At 43.2% G+C, this 26,698-nt stretch overlaps 1 protein-coding gene across 4 annotated transcripts in view; it reads right to left on the minus strand.

The window, feature by feature from the left end:
• EXOC6B (exocyst complex component 6B) overlaps positions 1-26,698 on the minus strand; it is a 318,042-nt gene that overhangs the window by 180,061 nt on the left and 111,283 nt on the right. For 2 of the 4 annotated variants that reach the window (XM_075499433.1, XM_075499431.1), the window contains exon 7: positions 16,768-16,839. The exons of the other annotated variants lie outside the window; for them this stretch is intronic. In XM_075499433.1, coding sequence (XP_075355548.1) covers positions 16,768-16,839 — 72 coding nt within the window. The remainder of the gene's footprint in view (positions 1-16,767; positions 16,840-26,698) is intronic. 4 annotated transcript variants of the gene reach the window in all.

Consider the following 26,698-nt stretch of genomic DNA (forward strand, 5'->3'; position numbering starts at 1 on the left):
TTTGGGGTTTTTCAAGATTCTGAGAAACCGGCAATGTTCAAAGCACCTATCTTAGATGGTCCCAATTACCCTGGAACACACAGAGACTCATCTAAAAACAAGGATAAAGCCTCGAGTGGTGAGTCCTGGACAAAACATTTTTTTGGCTTTTCTGCAAGGCAGGTTGTAAGTCTTTTAAATCAGATCTGGGGAGATCTGCACAGCAGACACCCTTAGGACCTAACTCGCTGTCCAGATCTGCAGTCAGAAACTATCTCCGACCATACTCACGATAATCTGAGATAACAGGCTCCACAGCTGGTCCTCAACTGCATCAAAGCAGTGGGCAGCCTTCCACCAATTCAAGCAAGGGCGTGGATCTTCTCTTCCAACCTTCTTCCATGAGACAGAATCTGTACTAATACGCTCTCGGCAACAGCTCAAAGTAACGTCATCCAAGACATCGGCACCGATGACTCATCCGTTCTGAGATGCACTCAAAGGCACTTTCACAGACTCTTACAGGCGCTGAACTCCATGCCCTGACAATGCAACGGGTCACACCAAGATGAGACCTGAGTTAGACGGGCCAGGAGCGGTAAGGACAGCACAGGAACGCAATTGCCAGCCTAACGGGACACGCTCCATCAATGGAGACCTAAGAGCATGTTCAATGGCTGCATGATAGAGACAGGCTCTGTAACGTCAATCATATTTAGGAAGAATCTGCTGGACTAGAAGACATCTTGAGAGCCGTACTATCCTGTTCTCTATGATAGAGAAATGTCTCTCCAGCGGTAGGCTAAAGGTGCTCACCCAAACTGCTGTCCACTTCAGAGCGGGCAGTGTTACAAGGACAACTTCAGAGCTATGTACCAACGTACCAAAGAGTTAAGGAGCAAGACAGGGCAAGGATCACAGCAGTGAAAGACTGAATCCTAAACTCTAAAGAAACCCCTACTATCTAGTTCATATCTCTTGGGGAACACAGACAGCAGCAGTACCTCCACCTTCAGAAGAATTAAAAAAAAAAAAATATTAAAAAAAATTAAAAAGGGAGAGAAATCATTCTTGGAACAAAGAATATTTCATTTTGTTTAGGAATAACCCCTATGGTTTTTTTGATGAGAAACCCACAAAGCAGATGCCAAAAGGGCTGAGCCACAAAGACTAGCTTTTCTTGTTAAGAACTAAATGGCTTTTTCAAGAATAATCATCTTCTCCGTGATCTATGAGCTTTAGGGTAGTAGGAGAAGAAAGCAGAACATTATTTTGTTATTTCTGGTTTTAATTAATCAGAGAATTAAATAGCCACTGCTTCTCCAAGCATGTTGACTATAAGGGGTATTTAATCCCCATATGAAAAGTTTCACTGAAAATGACTTTATAGAAGAGCTTAAATTTCATTTGGCTTCCTTAGTTTCACACAGATTCCTCTGACACTGGAATATTCTGTCGATAAACAGGTTTTTTCTAAGCAGTTGTTCACCAAGGATAAGGCTGCTGGGCACAAGGCTTGGGAATTTAAAAAAAGAGATTACAGGAGAGAAGAATGGAATTACACATTCATCACACAGTATTACTCTCTAAAACCCATTCTCCCAACTCAAACGATTTTTTGTGGTCTTTTTTAACATAAAAATGAATTTAGTCAACATATTACATAATTCTTCTCTACCACAGTACATTCCCAAGATTTTTCTCCCCACATCGATAAGTAATATTTTGCTTGTATTACAATTTTTAGCATTGAAACCAGAAAGACTGTAAATACGCATAGATAAATCAAAACTTGATCTCGTTTTGCTTCTATAAGTTGACATAACATTCATCCTTTAAAGCACCAGAAGTGATTGCTGAATTAATTAAAATTATGCATTAAAAAAATCTATACTCAGAGTCTCCAAACTTTCAGAATTCACAACCAGAAAAATCGGGCAAGTCCCTAAATCTGCTATTTACTGGACATGATCTGCCCTCTAAAGGCTAATGGGGAAACTGCAGAGAACTTTTCAGCCAGAAATAAAGACCTGAGAGTGTTACACATCCTCGTACTTTCTTCTTCTTTACCTCATTGCCCTCTCCCCCACAACCCACCTACTGTTCAACCACTCAAGAGGATCCCACCTTCAACTTGACCAACGCCTACTTGAGCTCAACCCACACCGTGACAACCCTGGCCCCATTAAACTCAAAGAAAACTCTGTTGTTGGAGCCAGGATCTCACCCCTATAGGTACAGTTTTCTTCAGTGCTGAGAGAGACGAGTGTCAGGCATAAATAAGATTTAATCAGACACGAGGCTGAAGCCCATCTATTTTACAGTTCGATATAATTTTGCAAGTCACTGGCCAGGACAACGGCACCAATGTTGCAGCATGACCCTACCAATTCGCTAACAATATACATAATGTTTGGCCCAACCATTCAAAAAAAAAAAAATCCTGCAAATGAGTCTTTGACCTCAAGGCCATTAATCTTTCCATCTTAAACAAGAAGCCAGCCGCAGCTGGAAGATGGGAGGCTGTTAGAGCTGGCTTTCTGCTCCTCGTTTCATAAGAGACAACATACGCAGCCATTCCATTCGCCAGAGCCATCAGCTCTTCCAGACTGACAGGACTCAGTAACATCCCTTGTGGCACAATGGTTTTTTGGTTATTTAAAGGCTGTTCCTCTCTGTCAAAACACTCTGGTCCCCAACATCCCAACTGAAAAACAAGAGGTGGAAAAGCTCAGCACTGCCATTCACTAGATCCGAATATGCATCTTTTGTTGCCATCATGTATTATTTCATTAACTCCGCTTATGAATTCAGAAAGCGTGATCTCGCATAAAGCATTTACACAAATTAAATGCATATTTCAGAGAATAAATGTTTTAATATTGCACGCTCTGCCTTTACATTGCAATTACTCACTACCAGTACACCGTGGAGGAAGAGAGGAGCCAAGGTAGGACCACAGCTGCCCAGAAGCGATCACCTGGACGTTGATACAGAAATTTGCCGTAACAAAATACATTCCTAGCTTGGAAACCTGTAATCTCACTTCGTGTGCAATCATTATAACACAGCCATATTGCTTTTCTAAGGCCAGGAGTGGGTTTTTGCATCTGGACATCTTCAAAGCTGCATGCTTAGTTGTCCCTCTAAATTCCCTAACACAAGGATCCTAAATGGGAGCTGGGGTGTTAATATCCTCGATCGACATTAACGGCACTCACAAGTGTTACGTCCTTTCCCAACAGGTTGGTTTTATTAAGGGTACCTTAATAAGGATTAGAATAATCCACTATTCTGGATTGAAATTTTTGGCCAAAGTACCTGCCAAAGATGTGATGGATGACATTAGCCCATCTTGTCTGCAGACACAGGGTTGGAAAAGGATTTTCTGTTGAATTTCAGCTGAATTCATTGAAGTCATCATTGGGTTTATAAATCAGCAGTACTCTTTGGTGACAAACTTCCTTCAGAGCAACATGTGGTACACAAGAGAGGAGCCCAACCTGGAGGCATTTTTTCAAAGTCCTAATTCTGTTTCTCCCCCCTCAAATACATTTTTGAAGAATATTCAAGAAAAAGAAAACGCCTAGTTTCCAGGGCGTCATTTCTTATCCTCATAAAGCACTTTACGATGGCTTAGATTTAAAGACTGAAATTTCAAACCATTTCACCATTGCCACACTTCCAACAGCATGGAAGTAATAGCAAAAAAAAAATGACAATGAGAAAAAAGACGAGTGGGAGGGAAGCACACATTTAAATTATCTGGAATAGGAAACTACCATCTCTGCACAAACAAGCTTTAATCCCTCAAGCACCAAGCAACTCCCATAAGCTTCCACAAAGCTCTTCTGCACTTTAATGCCTCTTCAACCATTATAGTCAACTAATCCATTTAATTTAATCACGCTTTCCTAACAACCTGTTTTCAAGAAAAAATTAAGACGAATTATATCTAACGTAACACACACTGCCAGTAATAACTTGGCATTTAGGAGAAGGTTTCATCCAAAGACACCGAGGGGTCTCCCAGCAGGAACACGCTGTCGCTATTTTATGGACGTGGTAAAGAAAACCTCGCACCAAAAAAAATTTGAAAAAAATTTAAAAAAATAAAAGTGACAAAAATCCCATTGACTGAGCCTGGATCTGCAGGATTGAAATGCTGAGGAGTTATTCCAGGGTGTCAGAATCAGCAGAGCGAGAGCCAGCGCTGCTACCTACCAGCTCGGCAGCCCTTCTTCTGGCCACCAGGGCAGGCATCCTTCCCACACTGCCAGGCCCTGCTCGCCTACCTTTAAAACTTGCAGACTTCAAAATTACAATCACATTTTTAAAAGACCAAAATAAACAGCAGCTTGTACAAAAAAAGGGCAATTAGTAAGTTAGCATTCCTCCAACTTCTCGTTAGTAAAAGTTTTATAACCTTCCAACATGTGGCACTCCGGCATAAAACCTGGCAGAAGGAAAAATGCCCTTGTCTACCCTTCATAAATATAGCAGCATTTCAGTGTTGGCAAAGATGGCCTGGTTCCTATTACTAGCTTTTTTCCATTTTAAATTTACTAGTTAATTTTATAGAAACAAATAAAGGGACCTGCATATTATAAATCTATTAAGGATAAAAAACATAACTGAAAAAAAACACAAGAAAAATCTCACACCTTCCCTCCAGCCCTTTCCAATTTTAATTTATATACCTTTTAAAAGGAAAAAAGCACCTCTCAATTGAGCTGGGAGGTCTTCCCTTAGTTCCCAACAACTGGCACATGTGTGGCATCGTTGTTCATACCTCGGCAACATGCAGCTTAATTGACCCATCACTCTTTCACAGGTCACTAACTCCACCTGCTATTGATAAAAAGGAGGAAAAAAAATTTTTTTAGAGGATATTTTCATCTAGCCCCCAATATGAGGTTGGTAAGGGAAGCTGAAGGACAAAATTCGATAGAGTTTCAACTGTTATGCCTCCATCTGGAGTTAATGGGGTTGCACCTGCTTTTCATAAGGTGTGAACGTGACCCCCTCAAAGTGCTGAAGTGAGGCACTGGTACCGCCTCGAACCAAGCTAAGAGTAGGGAGGTATCTCCATGAGGGATAAGGTTAGGAAACAAAACATGACTTTGTGTCACGAGGAACACATTAGATTAAGAAAAGAGTCATCAGAAGTCTACACAACCAACCATTATTGCTTTCCTCCAGCATCAGTGAAATTTTATGCTAGCAAAAACCCAACTGAGTTTGCTGACCAGCAGCTACAACAGAGCGAGAGGGAAGTGTCCGGACCACATGCGGTGGAGCAGCCGGTGAAGCAGGTTCAGCTGTGCTTCAGCTCATGGCTGACTTGGCCACTGCTCTCCTTTGGGGACTTCACAGCCTCAGAAGTCCCTGGGAAGCATTCCTCACCACAGCACCCATCTGACACAGGTCCACGGGGCTGAGGAACTCCACGGGACTGGTCAGGGTGGTAGAGGAGGACAACACGGCCGTCAGGATATTTATAGGAACATCTTCGACAACAACAGTTTGCGTGGGGCAGAAGCGTGTCATCAATTCCAGGACTGGGGCACGGATCAAATGGGGAAAGAGGGGGGGGGGGGGGGGGGGGGGGGGAAGCATTGCCAGCACACGTATCTCTTTCAAAACGCTCCCTGGACCATGAGTTTTCAGTGCGGCTCTAAGTAACGTCTAAGCCTACAACTGATTTCCAGCTCATCAGATTTGCCTTTTCTTGTGAATTTTCTTTACCGATCCAGGATTTACATGTATTTTTACAAGACAGGGTAGGCATATGCATTCATGTGCTACTATCTGAGCTACAACCACATCTTCCAAAAGCAGTAACCAACCACTAAGCCATTGGTTAGAGCTTTGCACAATGGGAAGCGAAGAACCTGAGCGCGACTGAATTTCTAAGTCATGTTTAGTCTTCTAAATTTCATTTCTTATTGAAAGGAAAGAGGAGGACACTTTTATTAGCTCCCGGATATTGTTACAGAGATATTTGTTCCCTTGAAACAGTCTGGCACGTTCATCTCAGAACCACAAAACTGGAATTTTTTTAGGCAATCAGGGGACAACTGAGCAAGAAAAATGACAGGAGACAGAACAGCAGGCAATCCCTCAAAAAAAACCAAAAAGAAACCTTTCTGCCTTGTTCCTCACCCACGTGCAGCCGTGTTGGACATGAGCACGTTGCCCAGAGCTCCCAGGGGTGGATGCAAGGAAGAACCACACCTAAAAAGAACCTTCATTTTTCCCCCTAGCACAGTGACTGGTAGAGCCCACGTCAGAACAGGCCCAAAGATTTGCTGCTGCAAATAATCAGAAAATCTTCAAGGACCTGGAACCTCCTCATCCTCCAAATAAATTCCAAACTGCCTTTTTTTCCCTTTCCAAGTAAAGCGGAAAAGAGAGATCCTCCCATCTCCCAAACTCTTAATGGTGGTGTTCGTAAAACGCTTTGGAGATACTTCAATAGAAATCACTTAAGAAATATTAAATAGAATTTCATCCTAAAGCCTTGCAGGTCATTTAAGGGCCAGATCCACGACTGCATTCAAGTCCCATTCTCTGTTTGCCAAATAACTTCCTATTTAAGGTGATGGGCATCTGGGTGCTGCAGAAGTACGTTGGAAACCACAACAGCTTTGCCAGTCTTGCGCTACAGAGTTTATACATACCTCCTTCCCTATGTATTTAAACTCCTTTGTGAGCTACATCACAGATTCCGTGCAGTCACAGACGAACATTAAGTAAAATTTGGCCATCCTTCTATGATGCTTCACTACCAACCATCAAGCTTAAGAGCTAACACAGCTTGATTTTCAGCTCCCGAAGTAGGCTTGCAAGTCTGACGCTAATGAAAAAAAGTACATCTGAGCACAGTCGCAATGCGAGACGCTGAAAAACAGCAAAAATATGCTACTAATTTCTTGCTTAGTATAAGCACACTCTAAAGATTTGCGTTGACTTTGTAGAACTACTGTAGTTAGTTATAAATGATTAAGTGAAAGACTCCAACTCCGTCCAACTCACAGAGGATACAGACACTGACTTCAGTTACTGCTCCGCTAATTGAAGTACTGCTCGACCCACAGTTAACTTAGCGTGCAGCTAGTAAAACGTCTGATTCTTTTCCTTTTTCCAGCGATGTTCTAAAAAACACAATATAAAAGTTAGCATCATGCTACAGAAATACACCCAGAAAGACTGGGGTGATTTCTCTGCCAATTCTTTTTTCCTTAAGTTGAAACATACACCTTGGGTAGCCTCTCACATACACTTATTTAAGAAGAAAGCATGTCATATATGAAATACGAACTTTCCAAGTTCACTTTGGAAACCAGGCTCGAGTTTTCATCTTGCCTCCAGGAAAGAAAGAGCAAAGAGTGATAAAGAGATAGTCCATTTAATCACTGGGAGAGTGGAAAAAGATGAAGGAAAGACTAACTCATGTAATTCTGTAGAAGACTTCAAGCACTTTATGATGTTTCAGGGCTCAAAAAACAAGTGTCTTATTTACAGGATCCACACTGGAAATGAGCAGGCTAGATCTACCAGAGCTGAGAGACCAGTTCTTACCCTGTAACATCCCTGGGGCTTCAAGAGGTGACTTCAAGGTCTCTGGACCCTCCTTTCTCATCTTCTGTGCTACCTCCTAGCACAGCAAGGAAAACATGCTCCCTTGGGTGCTGGGAACTGTGACCGACTGTACCTGCCACAAAGCTTCGCATCCCTGGAGATGCTTGTCATCCCACCTCAAATCCACACCAGGTACCTGCACGACAGCTACCTCAATCCTAAGATGCTTCCACCGGAACAGAAAGTTACTCAAATTAATGACCTGAGTGATGCTCCTGAGAGCCCTGAATTACTTTCAGACACTTTTCTTGACATCGGCTTGACGATTTACTGAACCGCGAGGCTGCACTACTAAAACAAAAGTACAGGGTATGCAACAGAACACATGTACAGAAAAAAGAGTTTGCAGGATAGGAGGTGGCTATGGACATATCATAGCGAGCATTCACTCCAGCAATGGAAAGGGAAGCAGGGATTTACTTTCCCATCAGGGCAAAGGACTAATGCAAAGTAGTAAATCATTAATCCCGAAGAGAGACAGACTTGTCTCCTGGACAGATGAAGGACAGATAGATCAGCATTTTTTTATTACAAGTAAAAAGCTTCTGAACCCTCAGATGAGGAAGTCCTAGTCTTTCACAATTCAGGATGAAACTGTAGAATGAAATAAGGAAAAAGAAAAAAAAAAAATCCAACATCAGGCTCGACTTCAGGACTTTTCTAGGCAGTCACCTGCACAGAGAAGAATGCAAAACGTGAACATTTCTTCAGCTGGTGGGGGCGAGAGGGAGGAAGAGAAGAAACAAGCCTGCCTGCTCCTCTAACTGGATGATACATTTTTTCTAAGGCTAACAATGTGCTAGCCGATACTCAATAGCACAGGATTTTCCCTCACTCCCTGGTATTATCTTTAGGCTTGAGACAATAAATTCCTCTAACCATTCCATTTTCACCATTTTCAAGAATACCTTGCTTGGTTGCAGGAACCCACTCACCAGTCTATTCGCTAGAGGCAGATTCATATCAGAAGAAGAAAAGCTTTCTCAAAACCTTAACAAAGAAACCTTTACCTAAAACATCTCAAAGAAAGCTCTTCTTCCCGATGGTTATTTTTAAGTGTTTAAGGCAGTCACCCAAAATTTCTTTGGAAAAGGATTTCACATAATAGATTTCATGGAAAGCTACCCTTTGTAAGGAGAGGTTTGCAGCTCACCCTCGTTGCAGAGGATCCCCATGGCTGGGCCATGCACTATTTTGTTGAGCCAAGGGGAGAAACACCCTGCGCATAGGATGACAGGCCAACATCCTACATACAGACACCACCGAACAGTTCCTGCAGCTCACTAACCTGAAAAATAATACAGGCCAGTTCATTTGCAACTGGAAAAGCCAAGCGACTCCAAAGACAAAGATGACTCCAAAGACAAAGATGACTCCAAAGACAAAGAAAGTCAAAGTTTTGATTGGACCAGATAAAGTTTGTAAAACTCTAACGCAATTTCTCTGTTTTGTACACACAAGTTTAAACACTAATGGCCAGATGCATCAATAAGATCGATGAAGGTAACACAACACTCAAAACCATGCGACACAGCACCAGCCCACCTAGCAGGTGACCCAACCGCTCACCTCTGCTGCTGCATACCCCTGCCCTATGCTGTTAGAAGACCAAAAACACAACTGGAGCTGAAGGTTAAATAATTAGGCTGTGCATGTTACCCAGTCCAAACTTCTTCACGTCCTTCAGCCATTTAGCAGCATCAGTCTTGGCTGTGCGATGATGGGTTATGCAAAAATGCTACTCCTGGTACTCAGGAAGAGTAAAAACCATCATCGAATACAACAGGGGACTAAACTTTTGCAAAGAACTGGATAGATAAAAGGAACTGTGGAAGGACACTGTCCGCTCACCCGTCCCAAGGGACACGGAAGGCTGATGCTAAGCCTTCTTCCAATCAGCCATTGGGACTTGCCAGACACCAGACAGGATCTCTGCCCCTCGGTCGCAGCTCCTGTGCTGCCCGGCCTGGAGTCAGCAATCACCTCATGTCAGCCGAGAGCCGAGTAAAACAAGGTTTTAAAAATAACCTTGAGAGATGCTGCGACGCAGCGTGTGAAAAGGAAGTTGGCTGCTCTCCTAATTGGGGGAGGAAATTTCTACTCCAGCACGCTAAATGTGAAACAGAAGGAAAAATGAGAGCCCTCGCGCTTATGAGGTGCTACTGTGGGAAGTTATCAATAAACTCTCCTCAAGGGTAACGGCAACAGCCCAATTTAAAGCAGGTTTCACTGACCAGGGCTACTGCCTGGTCTAAGACAGAGAACTGCGCTACTTTGAGAGAGAGATGCTGCAAACAAATGTAAATTTTAAGTGGTGCTAAGTGAACCCACACATCACACATCAACAGGCTCGGTCTAGAAGATTGCAGAGAAAGCCAGGAACAGTAGCTGTAGTTCAAGAAGACAAATAGACCACCAACGTAAGCACTGCTTTCTACAAGGACAGAAAAGACAAGGGTCTTCATCAGGAGGGATGGACAGGCGGACCTGAGGTCTGCAATGCAAGGTCTGTGAATGCGACAAGGGAATTTTGTACTGAAAGTTGAAAAAAATTGGGAAAGACCTAAGCAATGCTGGGTAAAGAAGCGGCTCAACAGGTGGGTGAATGCCAGAAGAAAGAGAGCAATGGGGACTCATCCACACCCCCTACACAACAGCAGTCTCCTTCAGGAGGAATGGCCAAGCACCATCCATTTATCCCAGAACTTCAGGAGTCCCAACACAAAGATGGTCAACTTAATGTCCAACTAGATACTGGAACATCATGTCCTGGAGAAGATGGCTTTGTGAATATTTGGGAAAAGTACTTATTTATGAGGATACAACAGTCAACATGGCCTGATCCTCTTCACAGGGAAATTTCAGTACTGGTATTTGCCCAACTGTGGGCAAATGGGGATACAAGTTCGATGGGATATTAGGACTCTCCAGGGCAGCATCCTCTGTTGAACACAAGCCATGATGGACTTTGGTAAACAAGTTCTGTGGGTCTGGATTAAGAATAGATCTTGAAGCAGGAGTAGGAACGCATGGGGGCCGTTATATCTCGTCCACGACTAAAATCATTCCCATGCCCCAAGCCAACCCTTCATGGGATGACCAATGAAGCAATCCCCTACAATTTGCTTCTGCCATAAAGAAAGCTTATTTTCCCACAATGCTGAATCCACCATATCTGGGACCAATATGCTTTCTCAAGAGCAATATAAAACTATTTTCATCCCTCCCTCTCTCCCTCAAGGTGACAACTGCCATTCAAAATGACCAATCCTACCAGCTGAAGGATCCTAGTACACGTGTCTTAAGATCAGCTCTCCAGCTTCCCCACAAAGCCACTGAAAACAAGTGACTATAGACGCTAACCCCAGATATAGGCAAGCTGTGGCTCATGTACTAGCTTTGTAGGTCTTCTGGAAAGAGTTACCAAAGATAAAACAATCTTTCGAGCTTCTGATTTAAAAAGGGACTTCTGGGCTATGTCTGTCTTAAAAGCCAGTATAAATTTGCATTTATCCCTGGAGGCTCTTAGCACCAAAGGGTTCCCATTGGGCTTTAACCGTGCTACTGCCCTTTTTCATGAAACAATGACAAATTCTAGTTCTCTTGATGGATGCTTATCCTCTACAGAAGACAACAGCAAAAATGTGAAACGGATACTGAGCATCACCATGTTGTTATAAAACTGTTTAGTCTCCTCAGCAAAACATGATTAAGAACTCAGCAACAAATAATGAAGATGTGTGGAGATACCAATCTCAACATAAAAGCCAGCTCAGGTTCCTCCCAAGTCCTTTTAGCAAAATGGATATCCGCTCTTCTACAGGGCTCTCGGCAGAGATTTCATTCCTAGTTTTGCCAAGATTGCTCACTGTAAAGGCTTTAGAGGAAAAAGAATAACATGAAAAGGAAAGAAGTTAAGGCAGTTCAGAGTCTAAGAAGTCACTGAACTATTGCTCACGCAAACTTCAGAAAACCATTCATCTTCTGAACGGACCCACCAAGAAAGGCGTTTCAGTGGCTCTAACACAACAGCCATCCTTGTGGGAGGTCTAGTGACAATTCTCAGTGCCTAGGACTTACAAAGCCGGGAGGAAGATAACACTGCTTAGCAGGATCACCCCAGAAAAGCAATTGTCTTTTTAACAGGGAGAACAAGGGCAAAATGCCTTGCACGCATTTATAGCCAGAGGCAGCTTAGCCTGGCTAAAGCAATGGGTACAGGTGGCACCTCAATACTGAAGACCCTCTACCTAGCTCAGGAGGGAGGAAGATTCCAGGAGGACCACAGAAATTCCTACAGGGCTACTGGCCACCAGCAAGACAGGGTGTTAAGAGGTATGGGAATTTATACATAGTGTATTTGAGCCGACCCAAGAAATTTCACAGAATCACAGAATCATATAGGTCAGAAAAGACCTTTAAGATCATCGAGTCCAACCATTTCCTATCGCAAAGGGTGTTTGGTCCTCAGCAGAAAACCAGAACTGATTACACTGGACCCTTGCCCATTCCCAGGGTAATAAGTATTTGTTGATAATTACAGACACTTACTAAGCAGATTAAAGCCATGACTCTTCAGCAAAGAGACCCAAACGCAAGTTGAAATATGTTGTATCCAGCTGAGGACTCAGACCAAGAATCCTGCTTTGCCGTTCATGTCCCTCAAGAAACATGAAAACATGTTAACATCAAGTGGAAATTTCACATCCTTATCCACGTGTATTGCATCTGCTGAGTGCTACAGCTGAATGTCCAAGAGGTCCCTGAAAAACAGCCATTTTGTATCACTTTCAAAGAGGTCCCACAACAGAAATGACCCTGGAACAGATGAAATGCAAAATTATTACGTAGATTTACCTGATCAGCACTCACTGCTTGGATCATTCACTAGAAGCATAACAGGCTTCGAGCAACGTGGAAACTACCTCAGCAAATTCACTTTCCCCTCTTTCCTTGCCTTCAGAAGCAAGAGAGCAATTTTCTATAGTGAAGATGTCAGTGAAACTCCAACACCGGGCACCAGCTCCAGGAATTCCTTGGGCTTGGGCACACTCCCCTTTGCCCAGCCAAAACCCAGAAACACAGAAGTGCTTGCTTGCTTTCACAGGACGATTTGAACCGTGTGAAACACGCATGTGACAGAAGCTTTGCACCCAGAAGCATGACCGCTATTAGCTAGCAGCTTTGTGAAGGTTTTTGATGTCCATAGACAAGAAAAATTAACAAGTCCGCAAGCTCAGCTGCTGTCTCTGACTGACCTCCAGCAAGCAAGTCCTCAGCACAAGACAGACATGGAGCTGTTGGAGCAGGTCCAGAGGAGGCCACAAAGATGGTCAGAGGGCTGGAACACCTCTGCTGTGAGGACAGGCTGAGAGCGTTGGGGTTGTTCAGCCTGGAGAAGGGAAGGCTCTGGGCAGACCTTATTGCAGCCTTTCAGTACTTAAAGGAGGCTTATAAGAAAGACGGGGACAGACTTTTTAGCAGGGCCTGTTGTGATAGGACAAGGGGTAATGGTTTTAAACTGAAAGAGGGGAGATTCAGACTAGATAGAAGGAAGAACTTTTTTGCAATGAGGGTGGTGAGGCACTGGCACAGGTTGCCCAGAGAGGTGGTAGATGCCCCATCCCTGGAAACATCCAAGGTCAGGTTGGACGGGGCTCCGAGCAACCTGGTCTAGTTGAAGATGTCCCTGCTCATGGCAGGAGGGTTGGACTAGATGATCTTCAAAGGTCCCTTCCAACCCAAACCGTTCTATGATTCTGTGATTCCATTCAACCTGCACAGCCCATGCATCTGGCAAGAGCTGGACCTCTAACCGGCCAACCTGCCCGTCCCAGCAGTTAAGATCAGCTGAAAGAGGTTTCCTGGCTCAGTCCCTGAGCTGAGCAGATGCAGCAGTGATTGGCATAGAAGGTCAAAGCAGAACAAATATGGGCAAACTCCAAATTAAAGTCTGCAATTTCCTCCTCTTGCCCCATTGTTGTTTGCAGCAGGGAGAGGTTCCCCACCACCACGGCTTTCTCCCAGGGCCTGGTTCTTTCTAGAAAGGAGTATTTTCATCGCACGCTTGGCATTTTACAGAAACTGTGCCAGAATATCTTCTAACACTCTTCAATCTCCAGCTTGCACTGGATTGCAATAAAGAATTTTAACCCTAAATATCTTACGAAAACATCTTTACTTGTTTTCTATAAAGCAGATATGACAACTTTTGATGCAAAACTTGGGTGTGTTGTTCTTCAGGTGGGTTTGGTTTTTTTTTAATGACAGCAAAAAAATCTTGTAGCAAGACAATGAATAAAACTGTGAATAAGGACTAAAAATAACAATACCAAAGACGGAGGCCGTGTGGAAACCGTGCCTTAGTGCTATGAACTAGGCATTTCTGTGCCTCACTGTTACTCTGCAGAGTTTTGAACATCTTCCTCTATATCCACACAGTTCTCAAGTTATGTAAAACAAATGTATAAACACACTGGAAGAGTCTTTGAGGAGTCAGTAACAAAAAAAGAAGTTCCCACGATAAGCCAAATGGCAGAAATCATCGGACACTGCTACAGAAGTATTCTTACATTCAAATGTACAGTAGGTTTTAATTATATAGTAATAAAGAGCTATATACATGGGCATTTTTTCTGATTTACTAGATCACTTCTTTAAATTATAAGCCAAGCTGTGTTTTTAAACAAAAACACTTTTTTAAAAAATAATTAAAAATAGAAACAGCACTGCAGCAAACATTTGGAAAATTTTCGGAGTCGATTGTTTATTGGGACTCCAACTGATTTTAATGAAAATATGGTTATAATTTTAAAAAACAGCACTTTTATGTTTTGCATAAGGAAAGTCCCTACAATGCAACCTCCAGGGCACTTTTTAAAGAAAAAAAAAATCTCAAATGGTCGCAGGGCTCTCTGGCCAAAAAGCCCTCCTCGAAAACCAAAAGATGTGGGTTGCAAACTATTTCAAGTATCCACAACAAGTGAAACTGGATGTAGAAAAATATGTTCTCAACATTTACTTCTGTTTATGGTGAAACTGGAACCAGATGACACCTAACAACATATTGTGTGAACGGGTAATTAACCAGCTGCAGATGGAGCCCAACTGCTGATCATTTACATTCACGGCGCTGATCATTTCCATCCAGCTCAAGGAGAAGGTCAGCTGGTGGGTAATCTGGGACAGTCCCTCCCATCAGAGCCTCCAAATGCATCCCCAACGCTGCAGGCTCGATCCCACCAAAGAGTTATCTGTAGCGCACAGCTCCGAGGAGAGATGCTGGCTCGGTGCAGGACATCTCAGTGGCTCCTGGTGCAGGACCTCTTACCGGGGCTGTGCTGGTGGAAAGGAGGTTCAGGAGTTGATACCTGCCCTTCTCCCTTGGGTGGCTGTTGCACGTTGGTTCTCCCCTGTGGTTTCCCTGCCCCATCGCCACCATCGCAGCCCTCTCCTGCTCGCTCCACCACCAATGTTACCCCAGTTTGGTTTCACGTTGCTGTGAAGGTTACAGGAAAGGTCTCCAAGTGATCTAACTGGACTTGGACCAGCCTGCAGTTATCTTGCCTTGATCTTCCGCAGTAACTTGGGCTTTCCTCCACTTTTCCAGTTCATTCATATGAAATTTCCACCTTCCCACTACAGGCAGTGCCTCCTCCACCAGCTTTGCAGAGCACACACGAGGCAGTGCCGTTTTCTCCTGTCTCACCTGGAAACTCATGCACGCTGCTCCGACATGGACAAGAGCATCTCTGAAGCCGGCGTGAAGGTGGCATTTGTCTTTTTAAATCACTCCTGAGCTAACACGGCACTAACCTTTGGGCTATAACACACCACGTGGAAAGTTCAGCTGGAGCTGAGGTTGTTCAGACATCAAAGGGCTGGAGGTGATGCCCCTTCACTACAGAAGCACCGTCTGCTAAATGCCAATAAATCCCTAAATTAGCATCCCCTGTGCTAGCACCCATTTGGAAAAAGAAGGAGTTTTTAACCAGCAGACATGTTTTATCCCACTTTTTTTGATAACTAAAACACAAGTCACCATGACTTGATCACAATTCCATATGCACCCAAAAACCATCTAAATTAGGAATAAAATAGCACTACCAATAGTACACATATACACAGATGTATCCATACACACACATATATATATACACACACACTTTTAAAAAGGCCCAGTTTCATCAAGCTGAAAACAATTATGAGCCAAATCAGTTGGGAAAAAGAATGTAATCAGAAAAATATGAAGACTAATTGAAAATTGTTTAAGAACATTTTAACTAGATGCTCCAAAAGCCACAATCCCACAACTGAAAAAGGCGGCCACGCTAGTTAAAAGGCAACCTGGCTCAGACGGAAGTTAAGGAGGCTATAAAAAAAAAAAAAAAAAAAAAAAGAAAAAGGGAACATGACAAATGGAATAAAGAGAAAAGCTCAAGCCGACACACAAAAATCTGGTGTTAGGATGTGCAGATAGCTGATATGGGAAGCTAGAGGATACATGAAGAAATCAATGGCTGGGTGAGTTAAGTTTATCAGCGATTTCTTTTTTTAAGCACATTAAGGGTAAAACAGTCCACCGGATTGTTCCTCTAGCAAAAGGATGGGGTATTTTTTTTCCCGTGGAAATGCAGAACTGGAAAAAAATTGTTCAATAGTATCTTATTCTGCACTGCTAAGGGAGGTCATCATATCACAGACATGCAAAACACTCGTCCTCTTGCACTGCTAGGCAATGAAACGGTAGGCAGGATAGCGAGCCATTTTTAGTTCAGTAGATAGCACAACTCAGATGTACGAGCATGGAAGTATTGTCGTAACTTCTCCTAATACACTGGCTTTAGTTCTGGTGTCCAAATTCAAGAAGGTTGGTGAAAAAGCTGCTCTGGTTTCATACCCCAGCAGATGACCAGACTGGAAAATTTGGAGTTTTTCCATTGGGAAGCACAACTTGACTGATTTCTTCCACCGCAGAGAAGGTTAGTGAACTGTGAGTACTCAGCCAGGGAACCCGTGTTCGCAGTTTAGTGCCACAAAATCAATCAGAGTATTTCAAAGAAAGTCAAAGGTAGATTAGAAATTAGGTCCACGTTATTATCAAAGAGAGTGATTAAGTGAATAGACACATCAAGTGCAAAGTACCTTAATATTTGGAGAGAGCAGAAGACTGAAGAATATCTTGGCAATTATTTTCCACTGATTGTATCTGCAATCCTTTAGGAAATGAAGGGAACAAACATTAAAAAAAAAAAGAGGAAACAACAACAAAGCAGAGAAGACAGAGAGCAGACAGGCAACAAAAATTCATGAAAAGTGGAAGTAAACAGCACAGAAACCTGCCAACGACACTGAATTAAGGTATTTGCACAGCTGAAGACAACGAACTTCATGGGAATTTTAAGGGAAATTAAATCCACAGCTGATATACCTGGAAGGCCTGGTCAGGGGACACATTCAGGAAAGACTGAAAGGTCAGGAGGGGACAGAAAGGTGAAGTGTCTGCCTGGGACCCAAGAGACCGGTGAAAGCTGAAGGAGCTGCAGTCACGAGAGACGAGCGGAGAGCACGACCCGAGCGTCCAAGAAAGCGGCTGGCGCAGAGCTACGAAAGCTGCAGGGTTAGAAGGGACAAAATGGGTTGCCCAGCTCTACAAGGACCATGGAGATCCATTAGCACCCGTCTACACATTACACAAAGCACGGGCCACCAGAACGGGACGAACACGGCACATGGACCCAAAGGGAGAAGGAGCATGGAAGGGATTTCTCTTAAGAGCTGTGTTAGGTAACACTTAAACACGTTCAACGAGCATTGCAGAAATGCCAGATTTTCAAGGCCTATGGGATGAGAAAATTGACAGCATCGTACCTCGAGTTGTTTCGCCACCTTTAGTAAATACATCTGGAGACAACACCCACTGTGCCCTGTCTTGGTTTGGTCTGCTGACCTTTCAGATTTTGTGAACATTTAAATGTAAATGGCAATCTTCTTGCTTAAAGTGAACTTTTCCTATAGAAAAACCGTTGTCCTTTAAGCTGCCCAAACACCTCGGTCTGGACAGAGAACAAGCAGACAACCCTTAAGCCTGGAAGTGCTTGGTTTGGGGAGAAAAAAAATGTACATATATATATATGTATATATATATAGTAACAAAGAGTGAAAATTCAGAGAGGGGCACCAAGACCATGTCTCACCCTTAATGGTACCATCTGATACCAGGCAATGGTAATAATTCAACAAGAATAAATATATGCCAGAGACAACCAAAGAAATACTTTCCTAGTAAGCCAAACCATGGCGTATACAATGCTGCCCTCTCCCCCCAAGGTCAGTCCTCCTCCGTGAGTCAGAACTTGATTCATTTTCCCGTAACACAGCAAGTTTAACAATCCAAGAATTTTCAAGTTTCATCAAAATCCATAAACACATTTTATTCTATCCAGAAGAACATTGAACTTGGCGGGACAGAGTACCACAGCGGTGGCCTCAAGTCAAGAAAAATGCTCTTTTGAAGAGTCAAACCATCTCCCAGGAGTTAAATGAAGTAGGTCTGGAAAATGGGCATCTACTCTAAATACAAACATTCTCCTTTGTCATAAACAAAATGGCCATAAAAAGCTTGTAATTATTCCATATTTACATTAACAGCATGCTAAACACACGTCATCCTATTAGGTGAGTGAAGTTATCCGGATCGACAAATTGGCAAACTGAGGCACACGTAGATTAATAACTTGCCCAAGGCCACACAATGAGCGCTATCGGAGTCAAAATCAGAACACCAAAATCCTTGGCTGCCAGAGCTGTGCTCAACTTATTTTTTCTTTAAACGCTTCTTTTTTTTTTAATTTGGTCTTCGCCACAAGAAGAAAAACATGAAGTATGAATCTATCATTCCTATGGGCATAAAATTTTAAGAGATCACAGCAGTCAGGTAGTCTAACATCTTGAACAACGCAGACGAGGAGTCGTCCACTAATTAATACCTACTTCAAGGTCAGCACTTGTGGTTGAAATGGAACATAAAGCTTTTAGAAGAAACAAGTAATTCTGATTTTAAAGGTTTTCCAGGGATGATGCAATGTCCACCACAAATCTTGATGGATTGTTCCAGTAGCTCATTACCTCCACTCCCATGTCTTTACCCAGCTTTGACCTTCACCATTGTATCTTATCAAACCTTTGGCTGCTTATGTTAAAACAGTGCCTACTATCAGTGTTTCCTAACAGACATCCAGAGAAGTAGAGGTCGCGATCCTCTTCTTTGATAAATGGAAGATATTAAGTTCCTCAAGCCTTGTATCATAAATCCTGTTTCCTAACCCTAATCCTGATGAAGGTTCAAATTGTCGCATCTTTGTACAACAAAACCATGAATAACTCTAGCAATATTAGGACAACCCCTGTATAAAACCCTCAACAAAGGCAAATACGGCGTTGCATGAAGTGATGTTTTGCAGGTGAAATAAAACTAACACTTGCCACGAGTATGTTCAGCAATGCTCATGACATGGCTCACTTGCAATTTTTGCCTGAACTGTACTATTCTACGTCCTGCAAGGTGCAGCAACTGGGGAGGACAGGTCAAAAGATGAATTAAAAGTCTTATTTAGAAGATAACACTCCAAGCAGAGGTGTTCTCCTCTACTTTGTAAGAGAAAAAACTAGGTCCCTCTGTTCCCATATGAATTTTGGCCATAAGAAAGCTCATTCCTTCAGGACACCCTAAAGTCCACTGGAATTGATTTCACATCAAAGGTTTTCCTTTACTCCATCTTACCCAGACACCCTATGCACCCAGAGGTGTCTCCAAAGGACCCGCAGTAGCATTTCTCTCAGTACCCCTACCTTCCACCCCTTCCTTAGTACATCTGTAAAACCAGCCCGTTGTGTCCTTTAGCAGCTCATATCAACTTATCTGCCATGTTCTTCAAAGCTGCTGGGATAACCATGTGTCCTGGTTTCAGCTGAGACAAAGTTAATTTTCTTTATAGTGGCTGGTATGGGGCTATGGTTTGGATTTGTGCTGAAAACAGCGTTGATAATACAGAGATGTTTTAGTTGTTGCTGCACTGGGCAAGGACTTCTCAGCTTCCCATGCTCTGCCAGGTGCAGAAGAAGTTGGGAGGGGACACAGCCAGGATAGCTGATCCACGCTGCCCGAAGGGCTATTCCATACCATACGCCGTCATGCTCAGTATATAAAGCTGGGGAAGAAGAAGGAAGGGGGGACATTCGGAGTGATGGCGTTTGTCTTCCCAAGTCACCGTTACGCGTGATGGAGCCCTGCTTTCCTGGAGATGGCTGAACACCTGCCTGCCCATGGGAAGTGGTGAAGGAATTCCTTGCTTTGCTTTGCTTGCGTGCACGGCTTTTGCTTTCCCTATTAAACTGTCTTTATCTCAACCCAGGAGTGTTCTCACTTTTACTCTTCTGATTCTCTCCCCCATCCCACTGGGGGGGAGCGAGCGAGCGGCTGGGTGGGGCTTAGTTGCTGGCTGGGCTTAAACCACAACACCATGCCTGGCTGAAAACAGATTCCCTGATGAAGAGCGATCAGAAGGAAGACATTTGAAGAGCCATACGTGACCAGAAGGGCTTAATATCCATCTCATGTGATAACACAAAGACTACCGCTCTGCAGGAGGAAGACTTTTCCAGTTCTTTCTTCATTACAATAAAACGAGCAGCAGATTAGCCATCACAACAAACCATTTAATAAGGGGAAAACGAGCTAAAATTGAACTAAGCAATCCTATACTATTATACAGAAGATGTAGCAGTAACAAACAACGCCAAGCCTAAACCCAACAGAAGGAAATGTGTAAAGATCTTATTCAGGCTCAAGAGATTCCAGATCAATATGACTGTGGGAATTGGACAAGTCTGTATCCATCATTAAAGAAAAGAATAACCTTAAAAATATAATTGCACCTACAATCAATAACCTTAAAAAAGTGCTCACGGTTTTCAGATAGCTCAAGATCTGGTGGGAAGAGTGCAGATCGGGTGAATAAGAAATCAGTTTTTATTTTCCCTGTTGCCTTTCCTTCTTCCCATACCTCCAATTTATGAGACATCCCCGAATCACGCACCTCTGCTTCAAGCTAAGTCTGGAAAATTTTTCACGGGCATGTGATGAGAACATACTTCACACATCACCAACCACATGCACATTGCCACATATTTGCATGACACAAACAAAGCCCCCACCAAAACTAGGCTAAGGCGATGCCTCTGACTCAATTCTACTACTAATCCTGCTGCAGGATTTTCCGGAGCTACCACCCAGCACTCAGTGACCTGACCTGAAGTTCACATTTGGTCAGCCCTTCTGATAAACAATACTTTCCAATTGGTTTTTACTGAGGTTTCCAACTGAACTGTAATTTTCCACATCTTCAAAGAAACTAACCCTGCTTTGTGTCCTGGATGGCCTTCAAAGTTTTTATTCAATTTTATTTCTACACTCTCTTATATTACTCCTCCTCCTAAGATGGCAAGGGGATTGTTTTTCTACCTCCATTTTTAGTAGTAAGTGGCAGCAAACTTAAAAGTTACCACCTAAAATTAAAAAAAAAAAAAAGAAGGGGAAGGGGAAGGGGAAGAAGAAAACCTGTTAGACAAAATCAAGAATTCCTAACTCAGTCTCATATTGGTAGTGAGACTAAAACAGATGTCTAGAAATCAAGTAGACCGTAATTTCTAATCACAACAGTGCAGGAACATATTTCAATTTAAGCTTTTTTGGGTGTTGGGGGTTGTTGGGTTTTGGGTTGTGTTTTGGGGTTTTTGGTTTTTTGTTTTTGGTTTTTTTTTTTTTTTTTTTTTGGGGGGGGGGGGGGTGTTTTTGGTTTGTTTTTTTTTTTTTTTTTTTTTTTAAGAGTGCTTTAGGAGACAGCTGAAGAACTGGATGTTGTACTCAGACCAGCAGCGCTCAGATTACATCTCAGGAAATCTTCCTAGCAGCAAATAAAACAGAAAAATCCTCCTAAACACAGTGAAATGGAAGAGAGAGAAAAGATGACCACATGCTAACAGGGTATAAAAAAAGCCTACAACATTCCAACTAAAAAAAAAAAAAGTCATAAGACACAAGCAGCATCCTCCAGACTAGACTTCTGATTTGCAATTGCAGATATTAATGACATGCAATTTATAAATCAAGAACTTTAGTCCTTAAAAGAACTCAGATATTCATCTGAAACAGACCCTGTAGTTGGATCTATTTTTCAATTCTTGGTGCTCTTCCAAGATACTGGATACATCAAGTATCAGTGACTTATTCCGATACCTCATCTAATGCCTTGAAAAAACTTGCCACACCTCCTCTGCTTGCTGGTGGGGCTCATAGATACCCAGGACCCCAGTCCACCACCTACAGGACAACCCAAGCGTATTTCCAAAGCCCAAGAGAGGAAACATCGCTACCACCACGAAGGCAGAGAGGAGGCTGAAGGTGTCCTCACACCTGAAAAGGTGCTGGAGGAACCAGAGCAGATGGGCAAGGCAGGATGAATTGTGCAAACCATATAAAGTTTGCAAGCTGAGAGACGCTGTGGATACACAGGCGTAGAAATTATACGTTTCTAACGTTGCAAAAGCCCCACGCAGTCAAATATCATTTTTTGGTCAAGTATTTTGCAGTTGTCTTATGGAAGCAATAAGCATGCACTGTGCCGTTTGCTGAACAAAGCACATGTAATTATTTATCATCGTTTACTAGAAGAAAAAACCCAACAGACTAGAGGTCCAGAAGGGCCTCTGAGTCATGTCCAGTTAAGGCAGCTACCGCACACCAACCCCTTCGGCACACACCAGCGCTCAGCCTTTCCATACAGGAAAACGCTTACTCTGCAATTTCTCTCTTTCAGCCACGGTGAGGAATGAGGTCTCCTTCCGAGACTTGCAGCACAACCTGCCAAGAAGAGAGAGCAGTTTTGCTGAAGGCCACATAATAGTTTCCTGGTAATTATCCTCATTCCCCACTCACCAGGCTACACCAAGACCAGTAGCTTCAACCTCGCAGCCAATAAATAAAACCTTTAGTAATAGCATTAAAAAGCGTACATCAAGCACGGGACTCTGCAGCGAGCTTACCTCTCTGCAAGGCGTTCTTCAATCTTTACTACAAACCCACTGAAGTACAAAACCTTACCCTGGAAACCTGCACCAAGGTCCAAGGGCTGAAGACAAAGCGATTAAACAGAAACAAAGCAGGTCCTTCACTGCGACCCACAGCAAAAGGGGTCCAAGCTAGCACCAGGGACATCTGAGCCACTGCAGGTCTCCAGGACCTGGAAGCCTACTCAAGAATAAATGAATGGGTTTTTCATTTTAGCCTGATTTTCAGGATCTTGGAGGAGCACCTCTAATGCCTGGCAACCTAAGACAGCATTTCTCCAGATGACATTATTGCCATCTTCTGCACCAGATGTGGAAAAAATTTCTCAACCTGATGTGAGCAACCTTCACCACCTACAACTCTGAAGTTTTACATTTCCCCAGGCTGTTTCTTGCCCCCACTTGTGTCCTACCCTCACTACAGACCACAAATGCTGCTAGCCAGAAAGCAAATATTCAGGTGGTAATTTAGGAAGACACAAATTAAACTAATAAGCATCAAGAGGTCTTGTGTTGTAGTGGCCAAGAGACAAGTTCTTAGATTTCTGGGTCACATAAAACACCTTGGTGCCTCCCTCCAAATATGGAGTATAGTGTCAGTACTGGTTATTACGGTCTCACATCTCCCATCCATTTACTCAAAATTAATGTTGAGGTTGAGGGATCACAGCACACAGGGGCACAGTTAGATACAGGAACATTAAATACATGGAGCTTCAAGTGGTCGGTCCCTATAGTGAAATAATGCCAGTTGTATACAGCAAGTTAGCAAAGTCAGGGCAATCGTTTAGTAAATCGCTTTGGTCAAAGAAAAACAGAAAATGTGTAGAAGTCAAAGGTATAGCTAAAAACCCCAGAACAAGGAAAAACACACGACTTCCCTTAAAAGTTTCTCTTCTGATCCATTGCCTGATGCAGCCAACTGCAAGGAAATTGTGGATCAAACACTACGTAATTTCAACACAGCTATTTTTACCTTCAAATATTTGGAGTATCACAACTCTAGCACCTCTCCGTGTGTTTTGGTTTGCTTTGCTTTGGTTTTAAACAGCAATTCCTAATTCCTTTCCCCTAAGTCCCCCCCAAGTGCCGTTTGCTGCTGCTCTGCGCCTTCGGCTCGGCCAGCTCTGGCTTTGCCGACATAAAACTCGCATCCAAGATGCGGTGATGGGGGATGCTGAAGGAGCCGGCTCCAAACTGCTCCACAGAAGATGGCATCCAGCACAGATGCTGCTCGATCCAACTTTACACCAATTTCTATGGTAACACACTACTCTTCAAGCATCGCTGCCTTCAGCTCCTAAATGCTTTTGTTCCCCAGGTCCTTTATGGACCTTATGGTGCTTCCTTAATGGACCTTATGGTGCTTCCTTAATGGAAGCTCACTTTGCAGATAGGTCCTTCTTCCTTTTTCCTCACCAGGGGTAGCAATAGCAGACAAGTGTCATCTGACACCTGCGCATCACAGAGATCACTCACTGCTGTATTAATTAACGTGTAACTATTGCAAATATTAGTGGCGGTGCGCTAGTCGCGGCAAGTGGTAAATGGAGTGACAAAACGATCTTCTGCCCGTCACGTAAATGTCGTGCTCACGTTGGTATCCGTAGCATTAACGGTACCCAATCTTAACAAAACCTCTTCAGATAATAAACATCCAATATTAACATGCCAGAAAGCAAAGATTCTTCTTTTATTCCAAACCCTGTGTTCACCATCATGGTGGTATTTCACATCTTTTTAAACACATATGAATAGAAAATGACATTGATGAAGCAACAGTCAGGCAAGGAGGTAAAACTGCCTGTTGCTTCACAAACCCAGTAGCCAAAAATAAGGTTGCCCCTCCTCTCCAAGTCCATACTTACAGGAATGTGAAATGAATGAAGCAGAGCAGGAGTGAAACATGAGTGCAAGGATTGCTCTGACCCTTCTAACAAGGAAACATCCCGACTACCGCTAGAGAAAACGACTGCGTAAAAATCATTTAACTTACGGTACCCTACCCTTGCAGTGTGCTACGGAAGTCAAGAGGCTATAATCACGCATTTCACTCATTTTTGTCTTGCGAATTTCGAGGCACAGGTTTTCTCTGGAGAGAATCAACCAAGATGAGATGGATGACTTGTAACCGCTCAGCCCGGCTCTCGCAGGCGACACAGAAGGGTCCTTTATGTTGCATATCCAGTTTTATTTTACTTACTTCCCCAAACCCTACAACCACAGCCATTGGGATCTTTGATTTAAAGCACAAATTAAAGGGGGAGAGAGGGAAGGAAGACAAAAAAAGCTAACCAAAAAACACGTACCAAACGCAGAACAAAATAACTGACCCATAGCCGATGGAGCTGCCTCCGCTTCTTTCACAAGCTACACCAGAGGCTGCTCTGCCAGATGCCATTTTTGCAATTCAACCACAAAATAACTTGTGGCCATTTCATCTGATTTCCTATCATCTAGCTCCTGAACCTTCTAAGACTTCCACAAAGATTACAGTCTTCAGATACTAGAACAGGTCTCATTTGGTGGTTGTCCAGCCATCCTAGAGTACGTACATGGAACACAAGGGGAGAAAAACATTTGACGATAGCCAAGACAGGATCTGGCGTTGTGACCAACCTGCTCATAGCCGTAACAGACTTGCAAAGTGACCGTGTCATTCCCGATTCCTAAACTCACCTACTGGATCAGGCCGGGCAGTCACTTCTTCTACAGGCAGGGAATTTGTCTAGAAGGTGGTCTCACACCCTGCCTTATCCTACCAAGGATTAATAGGATCTCAGGTTAATGAGAGTTAATGACTGAAAAAACCAGGAGTCTCAGAGAAGGAGATCTCCAGAGCACCTGAAGTGAGGAAGAATTGTTCCTGAGCACTGAGCGTTGTCTGACAGACCACGAGAGGTCTTTTGAAGATACCAAGCCCTTAAAAAAATCCTGTACAACCTTAGCTGAGGACCCCCATGCTGTCAGTTTACACTTTAAGACCTTAAATAAAAACTCACATAGCATTGACTCGCTAGAGATGCATATACATCCTTAGAGATGGCATCACTTTTAATTTTGTACCAACTGATTTACCTCAAAGCTGTAGACCAAAGACAGAGTTGCTCTAAGACTCTGCTATGCATCCAAACCTCTTCGTCTGCCCAGTTTTATCACTGGGAAAACGGAGAGCTCATCGGATGTGGACAAAGCAATCACTAAGATTTGCTGGTAAAAACAATACTCCGTGCTTCCACTTAAACACTTCTCAACACTGTCTATATTCAGAAATACACAACCCTTTAAGATAGCCACGGGTCAGCGAGAGAAATAAATTGGGCATTTTATTCAGATGCAGCTTTTAATGGATTAACAAAGCTTTCCCAAGCAGTGACTGTGATTTAATCCATGCACTCAGCAAAGGGGATCCCGATCTCAAAGTCTGGCCAAGATACACGTGCCGGAGGTTGAGTCCTCCCAACAGAAGCTCTTTCCCTGCGCTCAAGAAGCTGCTCCCATCACCAGACTTTGTAGTGCTCCAGACAAGCATTTCTGTCCTACAGGCAGCACTAATTTGTGCACAGTAAAAGACAGATTATTCCAAATCTCCAACCCTCCTTTTCTAAACCTTTGGGGTTATTCTAACAAACAGAACAATACTTCAGAATACTAAAGGGAATCTCCTTCATCCCTCAATTCTGACTCTTGTTCAAGTCCTGCATTAAATCGGACTTCAGGGAAGGGGGAAAGAAGGAGGAGGAAGAGGAGGAGGAGGAGGAGGAAAGGAGCAAAGGGGGAAAACAAAAAAAAAAAACCCCACCCCAATGCACTTCACTCTCATTTTGCAAGCTAAACTGAACATTGGGTATTTTCCACTGTTTTTATTTAAACCAGATCCAGCATTTGGGACAGGCACACTGTCAGGCCTACCTCCGTCAGGAATCTGTCTCTCAAGAAGTTCACTGTG

This window comes from Mycteria americana, chromosome 4 (genome assembly GCF_035582795.1).
Source record: "Mycteria americana isolate JAX WOST 10 ecotype Jacksonville Zoo and Gardens chromosome 4, USCA_MyAme_1.0, whole genome shotgun sequence".
Classification (NCBI taxonomy): Eukaryota; Metazoa; Chordata; class Aves; order Ciconiiformes; family Ciconiidae; genus Mycteria; species Mycteria americana.